This window comes from Rhopalosiphum padi, chromosome 1, assembly GCF_020882245.1.
Source record: "Rhopalosiphum padi isolate XX-2018 chromosome 1, ASM2088224v1, whole genome shotgun sequence".
Lineage (NCBI taxonomy): Eukaryota > Metazoa > Arthropoda > Insecta > Hemiptera > Aphididae > Rhopalosiphum > Rhopalosiphum padi.
The window spans coordinates 23,152,761-23,168,221 of record NC_083597.1 but is presented as its reverse complement, the minus strand read 5'-3'; the positions used below and the strand labels follow the sequence as shown (position 1 = coordinate 23,168,221).

The 15,461-nt window shown below is 28.1% G+C and overlaps 2 protein-coding genes and 1 long non-coding RNA gene across 6 annotated transcripts; 2 read left to right on the top strand and 1 right to left on the bottom strand.

Annotated features, from left to right (window-relative positions):
* The first annotated feature begins 686 nt into the window (after positions 1-686).
* LOC132918628 (HBS1-like protein) lies at positions 687-5,184 on the top strand. 2 transcript variants are annotated; one of them, XM_060980000.1, is made up of 12 exons: positions 687-808; positions 1,017-1,192; positions 1,791-1,859; positions 1,926-2,120; positions 2,212-2,340; positions 2,774-2,921; positions 2,992-3,225; positions 3,294-3,406; positions 3,982-4,098; positions 4,159-4,392; positions 4,459-4,632; positions 4,697-5,184. In XM_060980000.1, the coding sequence occupies exons 2-12, from the start codon at positions 1,150-1,152 to the stop codon at positions 5,158-5,160; spliced, it is 1,920 nt and encodes a 639-aa protein (XP_060835983.1). In that variant the 5' UTR covers positions 687-808; positions 1,017-1,149; the 3' UTR covers positions 5,161-5,184. The 2 variants fall into 2 exon arrangements, with proteins under 2 accessions (XP_060835983.1, XP_060835982.1); XM_060979999.1 differs by lacking the exon at positions 687-808 and having other exon boundaries at positions 863-1,192.
* A 360-nt stretch (positions 5,185-5,544) lies between these two features.
* Positions 5,545-15,461, bottom strand: LOC132918625 (mediator of RNA polymerase II transcription subunit 23). Of its 3 annotated transcripts, XM_060979987.1 has the most exons (23): positions 15,332-15,461; positions 15,044-15,124; positions 13,625-13,731; positions 12,853-13,097; positions 12,626-12,758; positions 12,377-12,559; positions 12,023-12,310; positions 11,428-11,631; positions 11,261-11,347; positions 10,994-11,196; positions 10,414-10,931; positions 9,794-9,968; positions 9,377-9,707; positions 9,163-9,317; positions 8,485-8,665; positions 8,272-8,414; positions 8,079-8,205; positions 7,889-7,988; positions 7,186-7,473; positions 6,765-6,924; positions 6,419-6,703; positions 6,139-6,348; positions 5,545-6,029 (listed from the first exon to the last, which is right to left on the bottom strand). In XM_060979987.1, exons 3-23 carry the CDS (start codon positions 13,682-13,684, stop codon positions 5,798-5,800), a joined length of 4,308 nt encoding a protein of 1,435 aa, XP_060835970.1. In that variant the 5' UTR covers positions 13,685-13,731; positions 15,044-15,124; positions 15,332-15,461; the 3' UTR covers positions 5,545-5,797. The 3 variants fall into 3 exon arrangements, with proteins under 3 accessions (XP_060835970.1, XP_060835969.1, XP_060835968.1); XM_060979986.1 differs by lacking the exons at positions 15,044-15,124; positions 15,332-15,461 and adding an exon at positions 13,815-13,974; XM_060979985.1 differs by lacking the exons at positions 15,044-15,124; positions 15,332-15,461 and having other exon boundaries at positions 13,625-13,974.
* LOC132918631 (uncharacterized) lies at positions 14,126-15,233 on the top strand. The gene is made up of 2 exons (XR_009660524.1): positions 14,126-14,391; positions 14,589-15,233. It is a non-coding gene; the product is annotated as an uncharacterized LOC132918631 (long non-coding RNA).

Sequence of the window (15,461 nt, the reverse complement as noted above, 5' to 3'; positions counted from 1 at the left end):
CTTAAAAAAAATATACATAATAAAAATAAAAAATTTGCATACAAAATATTTTTTATACCTAACTAAAATTAATTAAAATAGATATCTTAAAAAACGTTATAATTTTATGAAATAATGAGCATTTTATATTAAATGAATCATCCCGTATACCCAAGAGACAAATGTAAATTAATTTAATTTTTTTGATATACAATTTATTAAATTCACTCTAATATTAAAATCAAGAAAACATAAGTAAAATGTATCCAATATGAATTAGTATGATTATCAGATGGCGTCAAAATTGTTTTAGATCCACTATCCTACTGATAGGTATTTGTAAATTCACTAAATTGTTATAGTGCAGTGCACCTAATGTCCTAATACTACTGATAAATAAAATTAATCAAACTAATATTTATCGATGAGAAAGAGAGTAATTACTAATTACTATTAATAGATTTCAAAAAGTAAGCATTTTAAGTTTTAACTTTCGTGCACGGCTTAAGATATACTTAAGTACATCGTATATCTTAAATCGTGCTTTCGTGTAAACACAAAAATATTAAATTAATAAATAGATATATCTAAATAGGTATCATATTTTGTTTTTTTTTTCAGAAAAGGGGTTAATATAGGCAATTTTATACTCAGAATCCGAATAATTTTTTCGTGCGGAGATCCATTTGTGAAAGAATCTTTTTAGTTTCTACTCTCCACATTTTTTTGTAAGCTAGAGTATGGCTATAACAGTATAATCTTAAATCTACTATAATCTGTGTTATTATTGTGGCTGTTAACAGTGTTTTTGTAGCAGTTGTAGGCACAGGTATATATATATATGCGTGCGTTTGGGTGTGTGTGTGTGTGTGTGTATATGTGTGTTTATAGACTTGTAGTCTAACGCTTTTATCTGATAACACAATCAAGTTCAATAAGTTCAGCCTTTGAACGGAGTCTGCGAAATCGAAACACTTATCCTATTTTCTATCATATTAAATATACTTATGAAATAAGACATTTTTTTTAAATGCTAGTCTGTTTGGTGACGACAACAACTACTAGCACTACAAAACTTAACGGGTATCACGTACGCAGAGCAAAGATCTAGTGTACGACGCGGTCACGGATCAAAAGTACTTAGTGTGGTGTCGTTTGCAGACTACTAAAATGGCTCGCCACAGGAACATAAGGACCACGCAATATTCTGATGGTAAACTTTCTTGACCGATGTCAGATTTGTTATTCCCAGGAACTTGGTGCTCATTTGCAGTCATTCGACAAGTCTGAATTATTTTGCAATTTTTTTTTCAAGAATAACCCTTGAGGCCATTTACTCTATGAGCTCATCATTATTTTTATTTAAAAATATCAACTTGTTCAAACAGTTTTGCTCATATATTTGAGAAATCTTGTATAGGCCTATGTATTTCACAATGTAATGTACCACTCTAAAACCAAAAAAAAGGATTTCAATTTATGTACTTAAAATGTTGATTTCTTACATTAATGTTCTGAGAGTTCTGGTAGTATGCTGTTAAATTAATGTATTAAGTTGCCAAGGATTAAAAGTACTTGTGACATTTTATTTTGATGTATGCATTGTATTTAATTTATTTACATTCTTCATTAATTTTTTAAAAAACAGAAAATAATAGAAAGTTCTTAAATTAATATATTTTTATAAAATAATTTATTTTTCAAATAATATTTTTTATTATTCTCTATTAGGTTATAATAATATATATTGATGAATGTATCTCTTGATTATAAAAAAATATTTTAGTACTTATCCATGTGAATATTTCCAGATGAATATTATGATGATGACGATTATTATTCAAATTCATTTGAAGATGACTGTATTTCTCCAAGTGATGGTAAATATTAATCATATTTCATACATTTATTCTCTAGTTCTTATTTATTTTTAAATAATATTTTAGCAATGTATTTAATTAATCATAAATCCAAATTTGAATCGGATCAAGACTTAACTGATGTCAAAGTAAATTCATGTTTACAAAGAATAACAGAAGTTTTAGGCTTTGAACTTGCCAAAGATGTTGTAGCAGGACATTTGATTAACAATGAATTTGATATTGATAAAACTGTTGATCAAATAATTAATTCAAAAATTGGTAAATTAAAAGAAATACGTATATATATTTATTATTTCATTTGACCATTCATTAAATTATTTGTATTTTTATTGTATAATAAATCATGAAGGTGCTACAAAAGTAAAGGATCAACAACCAGCTGAAGGAAGGTTAAGTAGGCCTCCTTCTGTTGTTATTGCTTCTTCGTCAAAAAATAAAGATAACATAATCGTTGGTTTTGGAAATACATCCATTTCAGGTACATCATACATATTTTAATATTCATATAATATAATAGAGTAGATCATTGGAATTTACATTTAGTTGCTGCATTACAAAAGTAATTCATTTTAAATACACTTTAACTACATTAAACATATTTTAGTCTTTCACATTTAATATTATACTTAATCATAACATATACATGTTATAATATGTAGTCATAGGATTTTGGTTTCAATAATAAGTTCATTGTTTTGGGATTGCTCTAGATTTATTCATTTCAAGTATATAATCAATTCATGTAACAAATACTAATAAGTAATAATGTAAAACATGTATGTGTGATATATTTGTGATTTTAAATGTTTTTTATAAGTAAATTTGTTTGCATATTTTCATAATAATATAATGTATCAAACTATCAAATTTATATTATTAAAACAACTTATAAATTATAATATTACTTTCAGGTTCAAAAAATAAGAACTTAATTGCCACACCTAAACAAACACCTTTTAGTACACCTATATGCTCACCTGCGGCCACACCTCGCAATCGATCTCCTCAAAATGCTCGTTTAGGATCACCACGTGTAGATCGCAAATTAAATTCGCCCAAGTATTAATTTACAAATAGTTTAATATGATTGTATTGTGTAATATATATATATTTAATTAATTTTTAATAGGAGTAACAAAGTTAGAGATGATCAAGGATTAATAACATCCATTCACAAGGATCAACTTTATTTAATTATAATAGGTCATGTCGATGCAGGAAAAAGCACTTTAATGGGACACTTACTATATAAATTAGGACATGTACAGCAAAGAACCATACAAAAATATGAGCATGAAAGTAAAAAGTTAGGCAAACAGAGTTTTGTCTTTGCTTGGGTATTAGATGAAACTGCTGAAGAGAGGTAAATATTAATTTTATGTATAATATAATATATGATATTTTATTTTTATAATATATTTGTAAAAATAGAAATCGTGGTATTACAATGGACGTAGGTCATTTAAAGTTTGAAACAAAAACTAAAGATGTCACTTTATTAGATGCGCCTGGTCATAAAGATTTTATACCAAATATGATTACAGGTAAAAAATGAATTAAATTCATTAATATACAAGTTAGGATCGTTTAAATAACTTATTAATATGCATCTATATCATTTTGTATAATATATGGGATAAAATTAATTTTTAAATGTAATATGTCATTGTCTATCTGTAGGAAAATTGGTACCTTAGTTAAGAATTACAATTCTGAATAATTACTAATAATCCCAAGTAATTTTTTAATTGGATATCCATACAAAATTATTTATGATCTTTTTATCTGTATTCAAAGGGATTTGTTTCATATGATTGTCATTGAACAAAAATGACAAATAATATAAACTTGAATGCCAAAAGTAAATATTTAAAACTAATTACAAAGTCTAAAAACCACTCCCTTTGCTTTTCCTTTTTATAGTTTTACTGATTAAATGTTAAACTCTTTAACTTATCCTTATTATCAATTGTAAAAAATATATTTTAAGATGATTATTGTTTCTTGACATTGACTATATTAATTAGATTAATATAAGTACCTACTTAATAATAATAATAAAATAAAAAGTTTCCCAATTTCTTTTTAAAACTGTTTCATTTATACAATGATTTTACAGGTGCTTCTCAAGCTGATGCAACTATTTTAGTTGTAGATGCAACTAAAGGAGAATTTGAAACTGGATTTGATAGTGGAGGACAAACACGAGAACATGCCCTCTTAATACGGTCTCTAGGTAAATAACAAGAAACTTATTTTGCATAAGAAAATATAAAATTTTTTTTTTTATTCTCAGGAATAACTCAACTTGGAGTTGCTGTAAACAAAATGGATACTGTCAACTGGTCTGAAGAACGATTTGAGGAGATCAAAACAAAACTTGGACTGTTCTTGAAACAAGCCGGTTACAAAGAATCTGATGTTACGTTTGTACCATGCTCTGGATTAAGTGGTGAAAATCTTGCCACAAAAGCAAATGAATCACTATTAACCAATTGGTATAATGGTCCTTGCCTGATGGATGTTATTGGTTGGTAACCAAATAAATTATAAATATTTCAAAACAGAATTAAATATTAAGTTTTTTTGTTTTTAGATTCATTTAAACCACCAGAGCGAGCAATTTCTAAACCATTGAGATTATGTATAAGTGATGTTTTCAAAAGTTCAGGATCAGGATTTTCAATTGTTGGACGAGTTGAAACAGGGCAGCTTAGAGTTGGTGACAAAGTTCTGGTACAACCACAGGGGGAAGTTGCCCAAATTAAAAGTGAGTCTTTTTCTTATTTTGTTAGATAAGAAAAAAAATATATTACCAATATTATGTTTAATAGGTATTGAAATAGATGAATTGCCACAGCCAATTGGATTAGCTGGTGACTTTATTAGTGTTTCGCTTACTGGTTATGATGCACAAACAATTTACTCTGGTTGTGTTTTAAGTGACATTTCGCTTCCAATACCAGTAACGTCAGTATTAGAAGCACGAGTGGTTGTATTTAATGTAGACTTTCCTATTGTACGTGGGCATCAGGTTGTATTGCACTATCAAAGTTCGTCCGAATCAGCAGTTGTCAGTAGACTTTTAGCTGAATTAAATAAAAGTACTGGTGAAGTCATCAAGAAAAATCCTCGAATGATAAAGAAAAATACCCATGCTCTTATCAAAATAAATTTATCAAGACCAATTTGTGTCGAGGTATATTCAGACATCAGACAATTGGGTAGAGTAATGTTACGGTCTGGTGGTACTACTATAGCAGCTGGTCTTGTTACTAAAGTCAATTTTAATAAATAAATAAAAATATATATTTTTGAAAAATTAATTGTTTCATTCTACCTATTAATTTCTAAATTAAGAAATAGTCGGTCAATACTTTTTTAACCATTAAGTACTAGTAATACAGAATGATTTAATTAAAAAATAAATATTTGAATTGAAAATCATCAAACATTATACATCATTTTAGAAACTAATGCCGAGTTACATAATCATTAAACATTAAAAGAATCAATATTTTATGGTCCCTTAAAAGTGATTTAGTAGACTATAATTAGTCTACTAAACTTTATTTAACCATTAAATTAATTAATTTTGTATGCAACTTGACATTAGAGTTACAAACTTTTTGATTAATTTGGCTTCAATCTTATGACATCATATTTTGGAAATTACTCGGGATAAACATATTAAATATAATTTTAATCGTAAGGTAAAAAAATTATACATACTTCTTATAATTTTTAATTACATTAATTATAAAAGAATCTTTATTTTTATAAAATATATAATTTCCCTATAATTATCATAAGATCAGGTTTTTAATTTATCTATTTTGATAAAATTAGAAAAGAACTATAATTGCATTATAATGTATAAATTATTTATAATATGATACATTTATAAAAAGTAATTGTTTAATAAGTTTAACCAATTACTGTGGTACTGATGCAGTGTTAGTATTTTGAGGTGTTGGTGTGCCATTTGTACCATTTGTGATCACAACTACAGGATCTGCACTTGGTTGATTCATTGCTTCGACTTCTGCTAAACTTAATTGTGTAATAAACCTTAATTTCTTTTGTAAGGGAAGTCTAAGGCGGTATACAATCCCTTCTACTTCAGACTTCATTAAATTGCCCACATATTGATATTTTATGTGATACCTACATTTATTTATTAAGGAAACTTACAATTTTCAAATTGAATTTCAGAGTATTTAGGCTGAAAAAATAAAAAATGTTTATGCAAGAAATTAAAAAAATAAAAGGATACAATAGATCACAGATTGGGTCCATGTAACGTAGAGTCTGAACATGTTTGTCCATTCTTTCCAAAGCATTAAATAGTTCAACAGTGATGTCTACTATCGATGGTGATGTCTTATCAAGATTATAACGAGATAAGAATGGCGCAACCAAATGACATAAAAATATAAATTGTTCTTCGCTGTACACAGACGGGCCAAGTTTTTCTTTTACAAACCTATATAATAAATCAGATACTTAGTGAATTACATTTGCATAACAATAATTAGACTATAGTTTTGACTAACGGTGGTATAGAAGCAATGTGTCCAACACCAGCATGATGCCATGTAGCATGTGCCAAGGCTAACATGTACACAAATCGGTTGTCTAGCATACATCCATGAGCAAGTTCAAAATTAAATAATTGAAATGGTGTGTGCTTATACTGCCATGTGGTCAAACCAGGACTTTGCATCATTTGCATGATTCGGTCTTGTAATGTCACCCAGAATGGTTCTGGCATGGCAGACATTATAAGGCCAATACTGTTTATCCAACAGTGTATTTCATGGGATGGGATTTCAGTATATCTATTCACAAATGTTACAATTATTAGTATTACTAGATTTAATTATTAATATTAAAAATTACCTTTGCATCACAACATCGAGTAAAGAATTAGCCACCGAAGCTGGAGTTAATGGTAAAGCCATGAGTTCTGTACATGTCATGTATAGTGCGTAAACAGCAGGATTGGGGAATTCATTAAATCTCCAGTCTATATTTGGAAATTTTACATTCCCGTTCATGGCTTTAGAAAAAGTTAAGGAAAACTGGTAATTATAAGCCGAGGACAGTAAATTGTCCAAAAATAAGTGTCTGTGTTTGTATAAAGATTTTTATACAAAAAAACACTTTATTAGTTTTAAAAATACTACTAAGTTATAACAATCAACGTTTTAGAGCAAAATTGGTATTATTGACACAGCATAAAAAAATATTATTTAAAATGTTCAATTTATGAGCTAAAATTTTTGAAATTATATCTAAGCATTTGCAAACAAAAGGATACTGTCTGTAATTCGTTTGACCAGCATAACATAATATTCGAGATCAGGTACCCATATAGGAGCTGAAGGAGTAACTGTAACATCAGTGCTAGTACCCATTGAATTGGCATTTGTGGATGTTGGTGTTTGTATGTTGTATCTTTGATACGCTTCAGATAGTGTCCAGCAACCACGCGTTTCACATAGTGATCCAAGCACCGCGTACACAAGTCTACGTTTTAATGATGGCCGATCACGTAATTTGGATTCATAGTAATGCAAAGTATTATATAAATATGTGACGGGACGATCTAAATAAATAATTAGAGTATTAAACATATTATATATTATGCATTTATAATATTTATATAGAAATTTAACCATACAGGATGGAAAATAAAGTATTCAGTACAGAGTTATAATATAAATTGATGTACAACTTTACTTTAACACTTGGTAGTGCTATATGACCAATAATTTTAAGCTAATACTGCATAATAGTGTGTAAATTAATTTATATAGTATTTTTATAACAATTAAATAAATAACTATGAATATTAAACTATCATAAAATTATAATTCATAAAGTTTTTGTTATTTAATACAACAATGTATTACACACCACAACTGGTGTTGAATGTATTTTTAATTTGTATGAACATTGAATACATTTTTTCCATCTAGTATATGATAAGTAATAAAACTTTAAAAATATGTATTAGATACCATGGAACTTATACAAGCATCCCAAATGATCCAAGAGTGTTTCTAATGATTTAGTTACTGGTGGTAATTCAAGGTATCTATGAATAACTATGTCGAAAACCTAAGGTAAAATAATAGTAGTAATATTATTAAACATTATTTTAAATATTATATTTAATTTTACTGTTGACATATATTTATTTTAATATACCGGTAAAAATCTAAGGCAAACGTTTCCAAAATACACAGGCAAGGGCTGATAAGATGCAGGATCCAAAATTCCTTCAGGGGCAAATTTTTCAGGATATTTTCTATGAAATGCTAAATGTTTATCATGCCTATACAACAGTAATTAATAATTAAACTTTACACAAATACATAATTATTATTTGAAATGTTATTACCAATTAGATTGTTTCCAGTGTTCAGGTGAATTTTCTTTAACAAATTCACACACTCGAGCTCTGAATTCAGCACCTTTAAATAAGAGTAACTGTATAATAAAAAAACACACTTGAGCTTCACTGCCCTCTTGAGTACGAAGTGCCTGCAATTTATCAAATTATTAGAATATTTAATAAACTTATGAGTGAATTGTTTTTTTTTTTTTAACTTACAAGGCAAAGAACAAGGCGATCAATTGTAACAATGTTATACTTCCAAATCATGCTATTGATAGCATCAACACATTTGTTAACATGTTGACCTTCTTCTGACACAGCAAATTTGAATACTAAATAATCACAAAACTTGCGAAGGTGTGCAGATAAAGCTCGAGCACCAATTCGCTCCAATATCCTAAATACGATATACAATAATCATTTTTGGGTAGAGTAAATGAGAATACCTAAGCTTAGTAATGAATAATGATAATTATGATTTATGAGGAACCAGTAATGAAAATAATGGTGTGTAACTCAGTATATGTAACAGAACATAAGATATTAGGGACTAGGATAGAGTTATAAGAGTAGAAAAATTAATGAGTAATGAAATCTACATTCTTAAACACATTTACGACTATGAGACAATTATACTCTAATCTCTAAAGAAAACCTCATGTCAAGTATATTTGACATAGAGTTCTTTCACTTATACACAGAATTATTTGACTAGTTTATTCTATTAAATATATTATGATAACATGATTATTTTAAACATCTTTACGTATTGATCAGTATACTTTGTTTTGAAATCTGACAAATAGATGGTGATATTATTTATTGTAAGCACATATATTTATTTATTTAAATTTTAAAATTATAAAATGAAAATATTTATTTCATCAAACTTACTTATAAGCAATTGGATTGATTCTGTCAGTCTCTATTATCATTTTCCACAGAAGACATAAGAACAACGGATGAGCAGTAGGTACAGAAAAATGTGCAATGATATCATTTTCATTAGTCATTGATGCCCAATTCCGATACTCTTCTTCAACTGCTTTCTAAAAATAAATATTTATTTTTATATTTTAATAGTTTACAATAATTTGAATTGACATACTTTTAGCTGCTGTTTATTTTCTTTAGTAATCGGATTATGGACAAAGAAATCTGCAAGTGCAGGAGGAAAACATTGTAATGTATGTGGAGCCCAAGTATGTGGTGTATTGGCCATAATTGTAGTCAATAACTCTTTGCACCAAGATCCTTCTTGACTAGCTGATGTGCCTGTAATATGCATGGATCTAGCTAATGTTAAGACAAGTACACGGTTAAGTTCTTCACATTCTGCTGATACCAAAGTTTTAGGTTCACTTAAAAATCGAGATAATTGTGGTTGCACTTCATTGCTCCCAAGACCAGTAATCAGTCTTAATGCAGTGCTTTCCACACTAAACATAAATATGTAATATATTAGCTATCAATAAATATATTATATTATAAATATATATACTAAATAACTAGTGAAATTTCTTACCACAAATGGAGTTGAGTTTGATTAGTTTGAGGCACTGCAGCCAAACTGTGTAAATGAGAAAGAAGCTGAACTCTATAATGTGGCTGAATATGATGCATTCTATAACTGAACATTTCTAATAGAGTGTATAGAATTCCCCATGCATGAGATTTAAAAACAGTAGGTAATACTTGACCTGCAATAAACATTTAACAAAAATAATGAAATCATTATAATTATAACATTTATAACCAGTGTTCAAATTTTGGAGGTGGGCGGGGGATGTAGCTCCGCTAGTTTTTTTTTTTGTACCCTAACTATATTTTAAAATATATCTCCCTCCCTCCCAAGGGTCTGTGTTAAGTAATTTTGCACTTGGAACGCAGTTTTTAAATCATTAGATATTGAGCTTCTCTACTTAATTTTCCCAATTCGAGCACTGTTTATAACATAATATTATACTGTTTTTTTGAGAATTATATAAAAAAATTTATATATTATATATATATAATAAGTTTATTAAATTATTTAAATATTGTAAACAATCACTATATATAACAATGGTTAATTACATGATGAAGTGTCATTAGTTATTTATAACTTTATTTATTTTAATTTATCTCAATCAAATATTTACTAACTTATAAATCCTTTGATTCCCAATGATTCTATTTCAGTGTAAACCAAAAGTCTACTGTATGTTTCGGCGAGTGCAGGTGCCAGTGCTAAATTACATTTAGACTGTGCCAACTTCATTACATGAGTCACTATACTGTGAATTAAACTCATTTTTGCATGAATTGTCAATGAATCTAAAACAGCCATACTGAGTGGTGTGGTCGGACCCATGGCATTAGAAGAAGAGGCATTTCCACTAATTGGACTAGTAGTACCACCAGAACCAGGTACCGAAGCTACTGGAGATGTACCACCAACTGCAGGTGTTATTACTGGCGACTGTGTTGACTGCTGTGTGTTGAATGTTACACCAGATATACCTCGATTATTACTACTCCCTAACACAGCATCTACAAGAGCTGCCATTGGACGGGATAAACATTCATTATTTGTAGAAAATGCATTACATAATAATGGTACACGATAATCAGTACCCATACACAAAGCACTATTTGAAGGCTGTACTAGCATCTGTAAATAACTGAACAAAATATAATAATATAATTAAAATGTTAACGACATCATTTTACTAGTGCATCTTACTCATGTTGTGCTTTTAAAGCTAATGGTATTTGTCTATGGAATTTAATATTGTCCATAAGAGCTTTACGTAATAAATGAATCCAAATGCAAGTAATGGCCATTTGATGTGTACAAAGTGCATTATTAGTGTCAGGAACAGGTAATGGTTCTTTTTCAGGATACAATAAGTCGTATAGTTTTAATACTGGCAAAATATTTTCAAGCTAAAATAAATAAAACCATTCATAAAGATATATAATATTCTATACTATAATAATAAATACTTACTGAATTCCGTTGAATACTTCCTGATATGTATTGTAGAAGTACCCACATCAAACGATCTCTCGATCTGTGTAAATCTTTTTTTAATAACTGTAATTACAATTTAAAATAGTTAAAAAAAAAACTACACACAATAAAATTTAAATTTAGAAGAAAAAATATTTTTATACTTTTTCATGGAGAGCATTGACAACATTTGGGAACACAGCAAATTGGAATAATATAAAATAGATTAATTGACTTGAAATATGTAACCATAGCCAATGGTTTTCTTCTGGATCTGCACCTTCTGTTACTTCTTTATCACTTTTTTCCATTGATCTAATTATTAATTCTACCAACTGTTCTTCTAATACAATACACCTATGTTTATTCTAAAAAAAATTTATGTATTGAATAAAATTATATTGGGATGAAAGAAATAACATAATTGATGAAATAAAGGATTTTTTTAAATCTATGATTACTGTCTATACAATATTTGAATTGAAAGCTATTTACTATTAAGAATAATATAGTCTTAAATTTAGTATGATGTTATTGATATAATTAATGCTATAATAATATTCACAGCTAAAGAACTAATTAAATCAGATTGAAAATGTTCCATGTATAAATCTATTTAAATCAAAATTGATGGTTTTGTTTTCATTTGTCCAGAATGTACAAATAGTTTCATCAGACAGCTATCATTAGATTTTAATTTTTAAAAAAAAACCATAAAATAATTAATTAAATATAACAAATATGATTTTAATGATTTACCATTTTCTGTAGACCAAGCATGGAACAAACCATATCTCTAGAATAAGGCTGCTCAAGAACATATCTTAATAGTTTTGTCTGTGGTTGCAATAATTGTTTAGGGTATGGTATATTCCCTTTTAAAGTCAATTTTAATGTATTAGGATCTAACTTCCACGGGGTAATCAAGTGATCACCATAACCAGAATGTTCTACTACAGGTAACATGGAAGTATGACCAATCATTGTTGTGATTTGTGCAGCACCCCGAAAGCTCTCCACAAAATTTGATACCAAACAACCCAATTTCTAAAAACAAAAATAATTTATACGAGTAACACATACATAAATGTTGAATATAAAAAGATAATTTACCCAATGTGGCCATCCCTTGTTTTCGCTGTATACTTTGAGTATTTCATTAATAACAAAATAACCAGGAAGCAGACAAGCCTCTCTATCAAATATATATCGAATGACTTCTTCGAGTGCGAGAAACTGAGGCAATATAGATGCTGGTATTGCTGTTGGCATTGCAACCACTTTATCAAAGCAACCCTAAATAATAATAAATACATGGCTATATTTAATACATTCATTTAGTGTAATTTATATTATATTTACTTTCAATATTTCTCTAACTCCTTTATAGTCAACTGTGGCTAATATTCTTTTAATTATATGAAAACACTCTATCCAGAATTCAGAATTTGAGTATACAAGGTATTCTGAATTAATTATACATTCACACATCAACCTATAATAAATAAAACAAAATATAAGTCATATGAAGTCAATTAAGTCTAATAAATCTATCTAAATTTAATTTTGAAAAATCAAAATTCTTTTACCTTGAAGAAACACCATGTTTTTGAACTAATTTTTGAAGCATATTTAGAAAAACTTTTTGGCGCACACTAACTGTTTGTGTAGAAGCAATTTTTAATATAATTTTAATACTCATGCTTAATTGTTCATCATTCAATCGGATTACTATATTTGTAAGCATCATAAATAACTTGTCAATTTGTTCATTGTTCTTTAAAGAATCTCTTTGAATATATCCATTAAATGCTTCAACTAATTCATCAACTTTCTGAAATGATAAATATACCTTAAGTTATATAATTATATCATATAAATATAATTTTTACATTTATATACAATAAGATGTATTTATATTTAGATAGTATTTACATAAACCACAATATATAAAAGTATTTTTCATGAATTTTTGTATAAAAATATCTAGAATTTAAACATAATTGTATTCAAGACATAAAACACACAGTCATTGCCAAAATCAATTTTTTTAATATACAACCATATATTTCCTTTAAAACAATTGCTAATTTTTAATGATTGCTTATGCTACAGCTAGAGAGTTAAACAGGCTTAAACCTCCTCTCTCATTATATCATTAAAATACAATTTTAGCAAAGTGTTAATATTGTTCAGTGAAATGAAATGTTTTTGGTCATAGTTGAACATCTCTTGAAAAAACAATTCCTATTTTACTAGGCACTTACAACCACACATTTGCATATTAAAATAATTGTCGGCTTTAACTGAGTCTCAATAGTGATATGTTAAATGCTATTACAAAACTATTGAATTATTTACCGCTATTTCGTTGAGTATTTGATTGAGACCGGTTTCCGCCGTCATATTGTTGGTAGTCATTTTGCTATTTACCGTTGTAGTTTTTCGATCACAAAACACTAATCATTCTATCAAAAATTTTTCGACATAGTTTAATAATTAATTAATAGACTGAAGATTCTCAGTTTTTACAAAATTTGATTATGCTTACACGATAATACATAATATTAAATGACAACATGATCATTATAATATTACAACAATTTTAGGGATTCAATAACACCGGTTATACTTTGAAATATAAATTACATTTGTTAATAACGCACGAATGTGTACACACTATAGCTACTGGTATCTACTATATATACTGTCTGTTACGATTTATGCTTGGGTTGTTTACTATTACTTATGATAAAAGATAAGTATTATCAATAGACATTAGACAATAATGAATTTACATAATAAAAAACTTAGATAAATAAACATAATAATAATAGGCACGTGCCTTGGGCGCAACATCTTTTGGGGGCGCCGCGATTTTTCAGTATATTTCTACTTTTGTTCATATAATATATTAGTGTTGTAATGCTTTGTGGCGGAAAAATGATAAGTCCGTCCCTGCTGATATATAATTAAAGACTATTTTATGTGATATATAGATTTATAGAATATTTATAAATATATAAATGTATTATATAAATTATTATGAATCTATAATTTGGAGAAACATCTGCCGCCAAATCTACGACGGTCACAGAAATACAGAATTACTATAAGTAAAATAAAAGGTACATTTTTAATGACTATAAAGAAATTAATGAATTATTTGTGAGAATACTACAAGTGATAAAACCATAAGGCCATTACAGCCTTTTAAAAAATATAATGCTAATTAAAAAAAAATCATGCTTGGCTTACTATTATTATTATATGATAAGTAAGAAGAACACAATTTATTATTAGTGATAAATGATAATTATTTTAGATTCTGTGCGGAACGATGAATGCTATGGATTTTGGAGCAGTAGTGTAGGTGAAGATCGATGGGCCCAGGCACGGATTCAGAGCAAAGATCTAGGGAGGGCCCCAACAATATTTTATAGGTAATTTCATTTAGGTTATTCATAATTTAAAAATTTGTCATAATAGTAGGTATAGAACAGGTAATTAATGAAATAACATGTCTGGGTGGGCCTGGGCCCCTAGGACCCCCCTGGATGGGCCATGGGCGATTCCCTCTGAAATTTTTTATTGGTGATGTTTTAATCACAGTTATAACTTAGCTAATATTTTGTGGTGTATAACAATCTTTAAATAGCCCCCCCCTCCCTAGATTTGAGCTCCAGCAACGCTACTGCTTTGGACATTAGTTCAGCAATGAAATGTATTTTTGTTTTATTAAAATATGTATACTAAACTCATAGACCTTATACGTTATACCTGCATGTGTTGTCCAGACATGGCGTCAAAGGGAGGCAAGGTGGGGCTCTAGCCACCCCAGAAAACAGTTCAGTCCCCTCACTGAAAAATATGTATGATATATTAAAGTTAAATTTTTTATTTTATTAATTAAAAATTGAATTTATTATAAATTATAATAATTGAATATTAATGAAGTTTGAACAAATAACATCTTTGGTCTTTTTATTATGGATTAACCTACTATAGCATTGTCTAATAAGGAAATAATTTAAAATTAAAAAAAATCTTTTATTTATTTATTATTACCTTTATTGAGTACTAATTACTGGATGAAAATAAACAAACAAATGTAACCCCAAATCCCAAATCATTGCATTAAAGTTGAGTCTTGCAAATTCATCTGTTCATTACTAAACACAATTACTTTAATTTATAT